The sequence below is a fragment of the Citrus clementina genome, unplaced genomic scaffold (genome assembly GCF_000493195.1).
Source record: "Citrus clementina cultivar Clemenules unplaced genomic scaffold, Citrus_clementina_v1.0 scaffold_2, whole genome shotgun sequence".
Lineage (NCBI taxonomy): Eukaryota > Viridiplantae > Streptophyta > Magnoliopsida > Sapindales > Rutaceae > Citrus > Citrus x clementina.
The window spans coordinates 25,376,761-25,392,783 of NW_006262688.1; the positions used below are offsets into that span (position 1 = coordinate 25,376,761).

Here is a 16,023-nt window from a genome sequence, read left to right on the forward strand (position 1 = left end):
GGAATTAAAAAATTCGAAATTGCTTTCCTAGCAAGAAAATATAAATGTATGTATCATGCTGGGACAGTAGAAGACTATTACCCCACTGGCCAGTGCATTATCCCCAAATTCAGCCATCATAATAACACAAGAACAAAGCACCGTGAGTACTGAAACATGGTACGGGATTAGTTAGAAAGCAAAAAGAACGAAATGTATAATTAATAACCACCTCATGAGCCCAAAATAGCCCTTCTCCACTATAGCAAGTTGATGTTGAACCACATCTGTATGATGGCCAGTACTTCTCCAGAGTATCAAGCAATGTTGAGATCTACATATTACAAAAAGAAGTATAAACAAAGGCACACACTGCAAATTCTAGATCATTTACATGACATTGCAGCATCACAGATCACGAAGATATACCTCCTTCTCATCAAACTTAGATTTCTTGCAGCAAGAAGGCCAGGTTCCATCATTATAGTCAGGCCACAGTCCATCTGGAATACCAATATAGAAGGTTACAGATGAGTATGTTTCATTCCAATATCTGAAATATATTTATGTTCACAGGTCAGGTTGCTCCAAAAAGAACAGTTACTAAAGCAGAAACCAAGGCAAATCTAAGAATAGATCATTGGCTATACTAAGATTCTGTATCAAGACAGCAAAAGTGACCAGTTACAAAAGCAAATCCCTTTCTCGGAACTTTTCTACTTTACTTGTAAATTGGTCCATTCTTCTCAAAAACACTGAACAATTTCATTGTTGCATTTTTGCTACTTTTGAGAAATTTCCCTATGTTTGTAAGTCACCTACCAAATAAAAAAAAACTCTTTCAAAGGGTATGTATATAAAAAATACTATTTAATCAATCATCTGTGGCAGTTTGAACTCCAAGAGTAAAAGCATCTTATTGTTCACATTGCAATATCAAAGATCACATTCATTCATAACCCTCGTACTTACGGATTGTAAATTCAGTTGGAGCATTCGACCTGGAAAAGGAAAATGAAACAAAAAAAATCAACAATAAACTATGCAAGTCTCACGCGGCCACTATAGGTACATACAAATTGCCGTGTTAAACAAGAAGCACTGCACCACTCAGTTAAGAAAAGTAATAATAAAAAAATTATTTAAACTATAACACGCAAAAACGACAACGTTCTGCACACAATATCTACAAAATTAATACAAAAATATACTCAAATGTCACGGTCATACATACCATCATCAATCGATCGACAAATTCAACTGTGAAGAAAATATAAAGAAAACAGAAGGAAAAGACACCGTTACCCTCGGCAACAACCGTTGGAGGGACAGCAATGGCGAGTGTGTTGACATTGAGTGCCAGGCCACTGGAGAGCAAAGTTGAAGTAATCGAACTCCCTCTGCTCACCTACGGCATCGTCTACTACCTCTCTGATTCCGATCGCTTTGAGCTGGCAAAACGACGCCGTAAGTAGCGCCGCGACGAGCGATAGTCGAATCAGAATCAGAATCAGAGAGAAAGATGCCATCGCTGTTAACTTTACGTTACGATACCTTGCTTCCACCTGTTGCTACTTCTACCTAACTTTGGAGTTTTTAAAGTTTTTTTTTTTCTGTTATGATTTTTTTATATCAGATGACGAGAATTATTTGATAAGATTAGAGGTTAAAATCGTCATTTTAATTAAATCAGTTGAGGATAAACGGTTTTGATACCTTTATGCTTGCACTTGCTTCTTAGGCATGGGCCTGGCTTTCAAAATGGGAAGGAAGTTTCAGAGGGCCTTTTTGACGGTCCTTATGAATTTTTGAGAGTTGAAATATTTGACCGCCTAATTATATTTCACAAGCTTTTATTAATCACTTTTATATAAAGATTTATTTTATTTTTATATAAAATGACTTAAAAGGATAAATAGCTTTTAAGTACATTCACATGATAATTTTTATTAATATTTAATTTAATTAATTTAATTTCTTAAACTATAATTTTTTAATTATTATTTCTTCTCAAATATTACATACTCTACTTTTGTAGTTACGAAAGAAATAAATTTATAGTACTCACTAGAGGACGAAGAAGAAGTATCCAACTCTTTTTTTTTTTTAATGGTTATGGTAATGGTGGATAAAAACTTTAAAAAGAAAGAGAGAGGTTATAGTGATTATGAATTTTTTTTCTTTTTAAGATAGATTTTATAAGTTTTATATGGTGGGTACTTCGAAAAAAAGATAAAAAAAATTATAATAAAAGTAAATTCAGGATTAGGTGGGGTATGTTGAGAGATAAAGATTAATTTAAAATTTTTAATGGAGTTAATTGAAAAGTGGGGTTAGTGAGATATAATGAGAGGGTCAAATATCACCAAGCTTTTTTTTTAACAAAGATGACAGCCCTTATCATTTTGTCATTGAAACTAAAGAGACAATGACGAACCCAGTTGATTTATTGGGAGGAGGCTATTCTTAATAAAAATATTAGTATTTAACAATAACATAATAAAACTAATTTAATAAAAAAATAATGACAATATTTATAATAATAGCCTGAATTTCAAGTTTTCAACAACTTTAATAGAAACAAAAATACAAGACTTGAAATTAATTAATATATAATTACAGTTGCCCTTTACACGTTTTCATGTTATGAAAACATTGTAAGATAACTTCATTATCAATAGTATTAAAAATGCATTTCTCCATGTATATAACCTAACTATCATTCATCCATTGATTTCTTATTTAATTTTGTCATTGATTTTTCAAAATTTTCATAGTTGAAAGTGCCCTCTCTACAGTAGCAGTGGCAACGGTAGAATCAATTCCAATGTCACTAACATATAAACCAATGGACATACCTTGTCTCTTTTAGTCTCAAACCATTTGCTCTGCTAGCTCATCAATCCCTTTTAAATTTGAAAACTTATTGGACACTAGAGCACACATCTAAAATATAAGTGTCAAGCTGAATTCCAATTGCCATGAGATCTGAACAAGAGAATTCTTTTGGATAAAATTGAGCAAGACATACTAAACTTTGTTTATTAAAAGCAGATAATTAATCATCCGGAGATAATCACACTAAACAAAGAAGCAACTCATCACTTGTCTTATTGCAATGAGAATTGAGCTCATGAAGTTGCATGTCTAAGACAATATAGAATATCTCAACATGATAATGATGCAAGTTTGTAATCTCTTGAGCTTTACGTCTCGATCACCCACGATCTACAAAGTTATCATCCGTATTAGGCACATCAATACCATTCTCCATACAAAAAGAAGAAACTTCATCAACTAAGGAATTTCATCCAGCCTCTCTCTTCACTTGGAGTTGTTGTTTACATAACTTAACCAAGTTCATAACATTCACAAATCTTGATCTTTCTTTTCTAATGCTTGTGACAATTCATTTGTGATTCCTAATATATCTCTAATCAAATGCAAGTAAAACACAAAATTGAATGACAACATCAACTTTAATAGATTCTTTGCTCACTTTTTTTGTCCGAATCTTAGTCCATCATCAATAATTATTTCAAGTACACCAACTACTGATGAAAATAAGTTGATAATACTCAATAACTTACCATAATGTGACCCCATTGGGTAGAATCCCTCATGCATTCTCAGCTGTCGCCTGTTGGATATTTTATATCTAAATGCAATCTAATAGTGACCAATTGTTACGCTAACATTAGATATAACATTATGCATTCTAGGTTTTAATTACCTCACAATGTGAATCCCTATGACTAATTCTTCACTAATTTTAGATTAGGTATAACCCAATTCAAATCGAGATTAACTCAACTTGGGAAACCCAATCTAAAATCATTTATTGTCTTAATTTGTTCTACTAAGTCAGACATTTTTTAGGCTCATTCTTATCTAGTATCCACTAAATGGGTGGTCAGCCGAAATAGGAAATTGCAATAAGTAAAATCAAGACAAATTGCTGCAGCAAATCCAGAGCAACACACATACATTAGTCAAATAACCACTAAACTTGTTTATCACTAAACCACAATAAAGCTCAGTTCATGATTTGTGATAAAACAATAACAAGAATTATTTTAGCCATCAAATACATTCCCATAAAGAAGTAAAAACAAGAAAATAAGATGAGGAAGTGAGTTCCGCTTAGTCTTTGTGATCTCTCATTCTTTTTCTCCTTGAATCCTCTGTTGCAGCTCTCAAATCTCTCTTTTTTCTCTGTTTTCTTTTTATTTTTCTCTATTATTTTTCTTGAATGATGGCTCTTTCTTTTTCTTTTCATGCGTGCTCCTTTTATATCTTAAAATTAAGACAACCAGAAGCGTGTAGTCGCGTGTCTTCCATTTTTAGAAACATTGGATCGCAATCTTTTAGCAAATATGTGCGAAATCTCGTCTACAGTTGCTACAGGATTGGTACAACAACAACAACTACAACATCTTCTCTATTCTAGACTTGTTTTATTTCCTCTGCAGCCAAGTTTCTTTGTCATCTCTGCAAGTATGTTGTTGCAGTTTTCCATCCATAAAGCATGAGCTTTTTGGTCCCCTACAATCATGCATATAATTAGAGTATAAAGTAATCTAAAATACAACAATTTATTAAAATTAAACTTAAACAACTACTCATGCAAAATGTAACTAAAAATACAATAAAAACACGTCATTTACTTTTTAAGTAATATTGGTTTGAGTCTAAAAATGTCATGATAATTCTCATTTCATAGAGTTACTAGTGAGCAAAACAATAAATGTAATATGCACACTCATTCTTCCTCAAAATAAGAGTTTTTAGACCATTAAACTTGCCTCGCATTTTACTAGCTCTATCATAACCTTGCCTAAGTAACCTAGACATACTTAATTCATGCCTAGAATAAGGTTTATCAATTGCTTCTTTAAGAGATAAAGCATTGGTATTGGTAACATGTTCAACACTTATAAATCACTCAACCACATGTTTACTGGTGTTGACATAGCGTAAAACTATAAACATTTACTATTTTGTTAATCTATCACTAGATTCATCAATTAATGTTAAAAACAATGCATCGCCCATCTCTCTAATACTGTCATTAGTAGTCTCAATAGCATCAGCATTTATAGTAATAGCTTCTATATCACTATTATGATCAACAAGAAATTTGAGAAGTTCAAGAAAGTTACCTCGATTATTGAATCTTCAGATTTAGCATTGCCACGACATGCATGGCCTTATCTAAAACCAAATCTAATACGATCAATATTGCATTCAAGCAAGTTCGATAATCACTTTAATCTTGATCAAAAGACTTTTCAAAGGATGTTTGAATATGTTGTCTCTAATTCATTAATGCTACAAAAGTTTTCCAAGCTTTGTTATGAACACTGTTGGGCCTCCAATGTGCTCCTGAATTTTCTCTAGTTTCTTCCAATAAATCCGTTTAATTTAAAAACATCACTACCCCTTTATTCACCACTACTTGGACTAAAAAGATAACAACGAAGGCAAAATGCAACATCCTTTGCTATAATATAATCTAGGCAAGTTTCATTTTTCTTAAATCAGGTAGAAGTAGATCTTCAGGGATGTTTTCCAAAATTTCTTTTCTAAAAATCATAGAGTTCAGGTTGACATGAACCTTTATGTCAGTACTCTTTTTGAACTTAATATTGAAAACAAGGATGATAATTTGAAATTGGATGTTGTAAACTAGGATTTGTTAGAAGATATGATAAATCAAGCTCAAATTTGTCTTGTTTTGAACCACTGCTGCCCTTCTTTATTGAGACAAAAGCTTCATGTGATTCTTTGTGATTTTTTTTACTTAGAAGTCTCCAATTCTGCAATATATAAAGGACTTATAATCTTCACTGGCATTGAAAGTTTTTGGGGGTCTCTTTCCTTTAGGTTATTGCAAAATGTCCACGTATTTTGGAGAGGTGCCGGTGAAGCAAGTGGTTTGGTTGGTTCTTTTGGATGCTCTTCATTTCTTGCACTTTTTTTTTTGGAACAAGAATTTGGGTATTATGCAGTTCCAAATTCGAGAAATCTTTGAATTTCAGCATTTCCCCCCCCCTTTATCATAGCCATATTCACCACATCATTTTAAGCTACTTGATCTTGCTCAACTGATTATTAGAGATTGTTGGTGCATATTCCTGAGGTAGCACTTTCGAATTAATTCCCTTTTCCTACTTCTCAGCAATTTTCAAATTTAGAATTATAGTTTATCTTGGACATTTACTAGGAGAATGGTGATTATTACATGAAAAGTGACAAGAATGGACAAGCAGTAAAAAATATTGGGGACGTCTGATTGGTACATTTTCTCTTTCTTGGGAATTTTGATGTTATGACAAGATCTCTGCATGTTATGTTTTAAGAACTACTTGCTTTTTATTTTTAACTATTAAAGCTGTTATGGCCTACAAATGCTGTAAAACTTGACACTTCTATTATTATAAACACATTTCATTGCAATTCTATTGTAATTAAACTTTCTTTTCTTCTCTTTTTGGCACTTTTGTAACGGGGCTAGTTTGCAGAGCAGACAAAAGAAAAGCACAATGACCGTCTTTGTTTCCTTCTGGCTTTATGTCAGCGTAGCAGGCTTGCAGCTCTCTACGGTAAGCATATTCTGTTTATTTTTTTTCACTAAATCAATAAAATATTTTTATTATAATTTTAGTTTTAAGAAAAAATATGTTTTGTGATTGTAATTGTGTGATTGATTAGAGATTGTGTGTTTTGGATTTGATCTCATGGATTTAGAGTTGGATTATGTTTGGAATTGGAATAATGTGTTCATGCACATATGATGTTTGATGAAGTTCGCATAAGATTGATTCAATTATATAAGTTTTTGATGCTGAATTAAGTGGAGTAAAAACTTTTATCAATGGGTTGATTTCTGTTATGCAGGTGCTGTTTTTACTACTATTTTTGCAGAAACACGGCACCTCAAAGTTTTCAGGCGCTGCTTAGCAGCTGTTATATAGTAAAAACAACATTTGGAACTTCCAGGTGTTGTTTTTGCTTCTGTTTATGTAGAAACAAAGCTCCTGAAAGTATTAGTGTTGCTTAATTGTTGTTTGACTTCCAAGTGCTGTTTAACTACTGCTATGCAGTAAAAACTTGACCTGAAAGTTTTTGGGTGCTGTTTTACTGTGGTTTATGCAGGAAAACAGCATCTGGAAACTTTCAGGTGTAGTTTAGCTGCTGTTTATGTAGAAAAATGGCACCTGGAAGTCTGTAGGTGACATTTTACTACTGTTTATAAAGAAAAACAGTACCTGAAAGTTTTCTAGTGTTGTTTAGTTGTTGTTATATGGCAAAAACAACACCTTGAACTTTTCAAGGGTTGTTCTACTACTGTTTTTGTAATTGAAACTACACTTGAAAATTTTAGATGCTGTTTTGCTGAAATTTTGCTGCTAAAAGTGCACCTGAAAAGTTCCAGGTGCTGTTCGGATGCTGTTTTGAATCTTCTTTAGTTCTTTTTTCTTATGTCTATACTTCATCTTTTTTTTTCTTTGGTAATATGCAAGTATAATTTTTGCAAGGTAGTATCCAAGCACGCTGTTATTTTTTTTTATTAAGAGGTATTAATCTAAACTTCAGGCCTCAGTTTTTTCATTTTCGAATGTATGATGGATAGGTATTGGATGTCATATGAATGATGTAGCTAAATGCTTTTTGGTTGTCTCTATTTTGGAAAATGTAGTGTCATTTATTATGAAATAGTTATTTTATATTTTGAAACTGCCTAATTAATATATTCCTCACTTTATAGTTTTATGGAACAAAGAGTTACACCCAAGGAGAGATAGATTTGGTTAGACGCGAGTGGGCTATGTTAACATGTGTACAAGGAAACTTGCAGTTACATTGTTACTTGATTGATAAATTTAAAATTAGTCTACAAAATTAATAGAGATATTCCTACTCTTCAAATGCAATGGTAATTAGTAATCTAGTGATTTATTAGTGCTCTGGTTACCTGAACAGTGTGTTTGGATGTAATACATTATGTCCAAAATAAATTATAAAAGTTGTGGAAACTATTATAAACAAGTAAACAAATAGTAAAATACATCCAAAATAAACAAGGTTTAGATTTAGACTGTATTTTACTTATAAGAATAAATCTATTTGCTGATAAATTTTTGCCAGTTATTTTTAGGTGCTTAGTTTTACTCACGAATGAATCTATATGCTTACAATTTTTGTCAGTTCTTTTTAGGTGCTTAGTTTCTTTTGCGTTTTTTGATCTTTTCATTAGTATGCTATTTCATGATGTATATTATTCATGCAATCATGAATTTGTACTGAAATTTTATTCTTATTTATTTCAATGTATTCTCTTCTATCTTTATCGCTGAGATCAGTTTTTCGTTAAATGAAAGTAGACATAAAAGTTATAAAGAATGAGTACGCCAGTTGAGAATATTTTTTATATTCTAAATATTGCTGTTAAAAAATTCATCAAAAAAATATGTTATAATTAGAATATAGTTTTGTGTTTATTTTATATTTAAGTTTCAAATTTTCTGTTGAAAACAATATATATCTAATCCTACCTAAGAATTTAGATCATGCATTTGAAATTTGAATATATATATTTTTTTGGGGCCTTTTTTTCTAATATCATTTGGTTTTTTCCCTTGTATGCAGAGATCCATGAAATCTAAATCTCAAATTAGTCACATCTGAAGTTTAGTTTTTGGAAGCTATAAATTGATTTAATTTTGTATTAGTTCTATTTGATGGGGAAAAATCAAGTTTTTAAATTTTTATAAAACCTTTTGAAGATCGCTCTCATATAATATATAAGAATTCGTATTCTAGAAATCGTACCTTGAAAATCCGAGTTGGCTTTCCGCTGAAGTGATTTAGGCTCCTAGATCACGATCCGCCACCACCACTCTTGTTAGATCACGATCCGTCACCACCACGCTTGTTAGATCATGAACTGTCACCAATGATCTTCCAGGTTATGACTCAGGTTTGATCTGCACTTAACGTGTGGGCGCCTTTATCACTACCAAAGCAACTAGCACGAGAAAATTTTTCTCTCAACAATGGAGAGAAAAATCTTATTCTCTGATCTGTATAAAGTGGCTTCTCTTTTTTCTTTAGAGAAAATAAGCCTTATATATCTCCCTTTAGTGAAAACCCTAGGCTCCAAAAAATGCTCTAAATAAAACTCACGTTATTTTCTTTTTCAATAGGGGACCCACCTTGTAAAATAACATAAGACCCCTTATACAAAAGCTAATTAAATAGAGCCTCCCACTAAATGATATATTTAGGCTTTTGACCCAAATAGCTAGTTATCTTACTTATTAGTCCAGTAGTGGTGCAGTCAATTAAATGAGCTAACCCGGGGATCATTTGGGAACATACAATAGTGGCTACAATAATTAGGCCTGTAATTAAACTAGCCCAATTATTTAATTCCAAATCTACTCCACTAAAAGATTGGAACTGACTTCCATAATTGTATGCTCGAATAATAATTCGTCCCAAGCCACATTGATTTCTTTACTGCACAATCCTTTGTACCATATCGTTAATTAAATTGATATCTCAACTGTCCAATCAATTTAATAACATCTTATTCCTTGATCCTTACTGGTTTTCTCTAATGATCATTTTCAACATACTAAATATGTTGACACACTCTGGCCAGAGAATTCTATGATCAAGTGCCGAAAACCTATCAAGAGATGTGTTGTACAAATTCTATATTGTTAATCCATAACTCCAATACTCATAATTGCTCCCACCAAGATACCGGGTAATCTTGACCACAAGGATGTGTCGTGCCCATTGGTAACTCAAATGGAATAACAATTACAATCATGAAATCATAATTAACTCAAGATTAAGATTACAGTAAAATCAATGCCTATGAGATTTAATAAGTCTGACAGTTATTACAAAGTTAATTAAATCTCACATGTGATCCTGTTCAATGTAGTTGTACTACATCAATAAATTCATACATGATTAAGACAAATCATTCAATGAATTTATTACATTCTATACCTAAATAAAGTGCCCAACTTTATTTATCAACTGCGAACTAAATTTATTTAATCATAAGATAACTTGTATTTATGTCTTCTGTGAATCCACATGGTGATCACATAAATACATATAATATGATTAAATGGACTTTAATACAAATATTAATGCAATTAAGATATTTGAATAAAATACCTTATTTATTTTATTAATCAAAAAAATTGTTTATTACAGTTAAATAGACACATATGCTTTTAAAGAGCATATTTTCCCAACACTATTGATGTTAAAAATTCTAAAAGAGCTATTTTCTTGCAAACTTGTAAAAAGAATTCTTAGCAAAAGTGGTTTTAGGCTCGTTTCCTTCTGCAATTCAAACTTTTCACGTCAGTTCACTATTGTCACAAATTGCTTTAGTGATAAATGCTGTCATTTGTGTATTGGGAATTTTTATTTCATTAATTTTTAAGTACATCGGATAAATTAATAGGACATTATAATTTTATTTGCAAATAAATGCCAACAAATTTAAGAATAAAAGACCATTTGATCTTGCTAATTCTTGATGTATTGTTATCTTTCTCTTTATTCCAAAGATCACTTGGTCGTTAAATGAAAGTAGACATAAAAGTTGCATCAAACAATTATGCAAGTAGAGAGTAATTTTTATATTTTGAATATTGCTGTTAATAAATCTCTTAAAAAATATATGTTAAATGAAAATATATTTTTGTGTTTATTTTAGATTAAAAGTCTGAATTTTTCTATTGAAAACCAAATTTATTTGATCCTAGCTAAGAATTTGGATCATGCATTTGAAATTCTAAATATTGTTATTTATTTTATGGTTTCATTATGTTTTCTAATGTCATTTTTTTTCTTTTTTACGTGTAGACACTTGAAATCTAAAATGAGCAGCAACTGGAGTCTAGTTTGTGGAAGCTGTGTTGTAAATTGATTTAATTTTATGAAACTATTTGGTCACAAGCTTGTGAAAAATTCTAATTGTCTTATTACATCTGTTTAAATGAATGGAAATTTTAGTTTACTTAAATTTTTAGTGCATCGCAAACAATTAATAGGGCATTTATTATTTTATTTGCAAAGGAATGGCAACAAATCAAGAATACATGCCATTCCAATCAAGACCTGCCAAATTCATACCAATAAATGTTGTTGTTAAAGTGTTATATTCTCTTAGTACCAAATTAAGCTGTAAAAAACTTTTAAAAATGATTTTAGTTAAGTCAGAAAAATTGAAGAACTAATTCTGTAATTGAAAACTTGACTTAATATAATTTATTTTTAAGATAAAAAAGTATACTTTGGTGTAACATATCGAAACATCAAAAGTAAGTATAAACAAAATTAAGTTCAAGAAAAAGAAATCTAATCAAGTTGAAATGATAGAAAAAAATGATGTTTTAATACAAATAAATTAGCATCAATTTTATTAATTTAAAATATTTTGTAAGTTATAACTTATGTTTGCCTTAACTTTTTAAAAGATAATTTTTTTTTAGAAGCATAGCAATTGGCTGCATCTTTATATGGTATTATTGTTTAAGTTATAACAAATTAAGGAAATTCTTTTAAAAGTAAAGAGAAAGATGAAAATAAATTTATAAGGTTATTTTTAACGTAAATAATTAAAATTAATTAAAATGGAGAACAACGATTCAAAAGAATTAGAATTTTCTAATTTTTTATTTAAAATTATCATGATCTAAAACTTGAATTTAGACATTTTTTATTTGAAATAGAATTTTATTTTTCAAATTATAAATTTTTCATAGCAAAATGAGAAATGATAAATGAACAAACATGTGTATAGAGGTCAAAAGGTCAAGTATGGATAATCAAATTAATGATTAAAATAATCTCTCAAAATAATGAATAACGATTTTTTTAATCTTTTTTTCTCTGTCAAGTACAAACAAAACATTTTTGCCAACCTTTAAAGCTTGGATATAACATATTAATTTTCATGGTTCATGGAATAATCGTATAATAAATATATAATTTATTTGATCATAACAATTTGAAAAATAAAATGTTTGAGGAGTATAACAATTGCATGCAAAGCTGTTAAAATGAATTTTGGTTGAAGTCAAAGAAATTAATTATTTGAAAATAAATAGAATGACAACAATTTTAAACGAATTGATAAAAAATTATTTTCCCAGAAGCTTGTAAAATTTTCTTATATACAAATGGATGAAAATTTTGATTTGGTTAATTTTTTAGTGCACTAGATAACTTAATAGGGCATGATAATTTCATTTACAATTGCAATCATTCTCAATTGTTATTTATTTATTTACAGTTGAAGTTATGAAAAATTAAAGCATTTAGTTTGAGAAGTAAAGAGAAAGATGGAAATAAATGCATAAAGTTTTTTAAATATAACTAAATACTTTTAATTAAAATGATTAAATGATAATAAATATGTATAAAGATTAAATGCTTAAGTATATATAAATTCAAGTTCAGAAGAACTCATGAAGTAACGAAGATTAAAAAAAAAAAGGACTCAAATTAAGGACCCAAAACGTTGAAAATGATAAAGGGTTGCAATAAAATTTTTTTTCAATATTGTATAGTAAATTGATATTTGTTAAAATAATAAGGGGTTATATATAATTGGCCTTACTGATATTGTTGTTATTTTAAAAAAGTAATATTATTATTAGTTGAAAAAAGGACATGGAACATGTATCTATAGTGTTGGAATATAATGAAAATAATAGGAACATAAAACCATTGTAGGGTGTAAAAGAGTAGGAATAACTTAACCTAAAAGTGAGAATAATTTACTAAAAAGTTGAAAAATTATAACGGAAAGCATGAATTTATGAAGTAAACTTGGATCATTAGCCAAAATATTGTAATACACTTAAAAGAGTAAGAATATGTAACCAAAAAATCCTGAAAATAAAGTTGAAATTTATTAAAAGAAACTAGGAATACAAAAAATAAACTTGAAACATCTAATCAAAATATTAGAATTCAATATAAATAGTGGGAATATAGAACCAAAAAATGGTGGAAAAAGGAGTGGAAAAGCAGAACTTAAAAGTTAGAATAACTTGATAAGAGTTTGATAAATTCCAATGAAAAGTAGAGATCCGAAAGATGAACTTGAAACATTCACCTAAATGTTGGAATTCAATAAAAAGAATAGGAATATAGTATCGTGGAAAAAAGAGTTGAAGAGGTTAACACAATAGTTGGAACAACTTACAAAGAATTTGATGAATTCCAATAAGAAGTAGAGATCTTAAAAGCGAACTTGAAATATTAACCCAGAATATTGGAATTTAGTATAAAAAAAAGTATGAATATATAACCAAATCGTGGTGGTAATAATAGTTGAAGAATTTAACCCAAAAGTTGTAAGTATCTACCAATAATCTGATAAATTCCAACAGTGAATAGGGATTTGAAAAATAAACTTGAAACATCCACATAAAATATTGAAATTCAATTAAAAGAGTAGGAATATAAAAACAATATATTGAGGAAAATGAGTGGAAGTGCTTAACACATAAATTGAAACAACTTGACAAAAATTTAATAAATTCTAATGAAAAGTAGAGAACTAAAAAATAAACTTGAAATATTTACTCAAATATTGGAATTCAATAAAAAGAGTAGGAATATAAGACCAAAATTTGGTAAGAAAATTAGTTCAAAACGTTGGCCCAAAAGTTAGAACAACTTACAAAGAATTTGATAAATTTTAATAGAAAACATGGATCTGAAAACATAACTTGAGATATTTACCCAAATGTTGGAATTCAATAAAAATAACAGGAATATAGAATCAATAAATGGTGAAAAAGGAGTGGAAAAGCATAACCCAGAAGTTGGAACGACTTAACAAGAGTTTGATAAATTCCAATAAAAAATAGAGATCTAAAAAATAAACTTGAAACATTCACCCATATGTTGGAATTCAATAAAAAGAGTAGAAATATCGAACTAAAATTTGATGGGAATAAAAGTTGAAGAGGTTAACCCAAAGGTTGGAAGAACTTACAAAAAATTTGATAAATTTTAACGGAAAGTAGAGACCTAAAAAACTGAACTTGATATATTTACTTAAAATATTGGAATTCAATAAAAAGAATAAAAATATAATACCAAAAAATGGTGGAAATAACAATTGAAAAGCTTAACCCAAAAGTTGTAAGTATTTACCAATAACTTGATAAACTTCAACAATAAATAGAGATTAAAAAATGAACTTGAAACATCCATGTAAAATATTAGAATTTAATAAAAAGAGTAGGAATATAAAACCAAAAAGTGCTGGAAAAAAATAGTTGAAGAGCTTAACCTAAAACTAGAAAAGAATTACTAAAAATCTGATAAATCCAACAACAAGTAGGGATCAAAAAATAAACTCGAAACATTCACAAAAAAATATTGGAATTAAGTAAAAAGAGTAGAAATATAAAACCAAAAAATGGTGGAAACAAGAGTTGAAGAGCAAAACCTAAAAGTTTGAAGAACTTAACAAGAATATGATAATGTTTAACAAGTAGTCGAGTTCTAGAAAATGAACCTGAAATATCCAAACAAAATGTTAGAATTCAATGAAAATAGTTGGAATATAAAACCAAAAAGTGGTGAAAATAAGAGTGGAAGAAGTTAACCCAAAAATTGAAATAACTTAACAATAATTTGATAAATTTAAACGTGAAGTAGGGATCTAAAAAGCAAATTTGATACATTTACCCAAAATATTGGAATTCAATAAAAACTAGTAGGAATATTGAACCAAAAGTAGTGGAAAAATAAGTTGGAATCGCTTAGCAATAACTAGATAAAGTCTAATAGAATATTGAGATTAAAAAATAAACTTGAAATATCAACCTGAAAACTGAAAATTTAATGAAAGAACTGGAAATATAGAACTAATAACTGATGGAAAAATGAGTTGAAACAACTTACCAAGAATTTGATAAATTTCAACAGAAAGTAGGGATCTAGAAATTGAACTTGAAATATCGAAACAAAATTTTAGAATTCAATAAAAATAGTAGGAATATAGAACTAAAAAGTGGTAGGAACAAGAGTTGAAGAAATTAACCCAAAAGTTGAAATAATTTACCAAGAATTTAATAAATTCGAATAAGAAGTAAAGATCTAAAAACTAAACTTGATATATTTACCTAAAATATTGAAATTCAATAAAAATAGTAGGAATATAGAACCAAAAAGTGGTAGAAAAATAAATCGGAACAATTTACCAAAAACTAGATAAAGTTTAATACATTACAGAGATATAAAAATAACTTGAAATATACACCTAAAAAGCTGGAAGTTAATGAAAAGAGTGGATGTATGGAACCAAAAACTAGTGGGAAAACGAGTTGAAACAACGAACCAAAATTTAGATAAATAATCACGAAAAATAGAAATTTGAAAAGTAAACTTGAAATATGCATTATAAATATTGGAATGTGACAAAATAAGTAGGAATGTAACCATTTTGTGACATGTTTATATTTTTTGTACTATTTTTAAATTTAAAATTATAACAATATTTTTCCTCATTTAATTACAATTTTATCCTTTTTTTCTAAATTTTTTCACATTAAAAACAAATAAAAATATAATTTTCATTATATTATCCGGTTAAAAACCGGTTGTGCCGGTTGAATGCATGCGCTGTATGAGATACAGCGCTGCATGGTAGGGTGACTCAACTTTGCAATTGCATCTCTAATATGGTTTTGTACATTTTCATTATATTTTAATACTATTTACTCAAATTGAAATTGGTTCATTTGATATTGTTTTTCATAAGCTTAAATGTAATTTTAAAAAGTTAAAAGTAGATTTTTGTGCTTGGTAAGCTTTTCTTAAAAAATAACTTTTAGAAAAATCAAGGGAAATTTACAAAAATAACCTAAATATATTTGTAATTTTCACAAATGACCCCCCACACGTTTTTCTATCAACATTAGTCAAAAACCCTCTCAAGTGGCGAAAATACCCCTCCCATTTTCACCAAGCTTGCATGCC

At 29.2% G+C, this 16,023-nt stretch overlaps 1 protein-coding gene across 1 annotated transcript in view; it reads right to left on the bottom strand.

Moving 5' to 3' along the window:
* Positions 1-1,601, bottom strand: part of LOC18052529 (ribonuclease 2) — a 5,189-nt gene extending 3,588 nt beyond the window's left edge. The window contains exons 1-4 of the mRNA XM_006447855.2: positions 1,285-1,601; positions 952-980; positions 409-482; positions 164-313 (exon numbers count right to left, since the gene is read on the bottom strand). Of these exons, the coding sequence (XP_006447918.2) occupies positions 164-313; positions 409-482; positions 952-980; positions 1,285-1,508 (477 nt within the window). The 5' untranslated portion in view covers positions 1,509-1,601. The remainder of the gene's footprint in view (positions 1-163; positions 314-408; positions 483-951; positions 981-1,284) is intronic.
* Between the last annotated feature and the right edge of the window lie 14,422 nt (positions 1,602-16,023).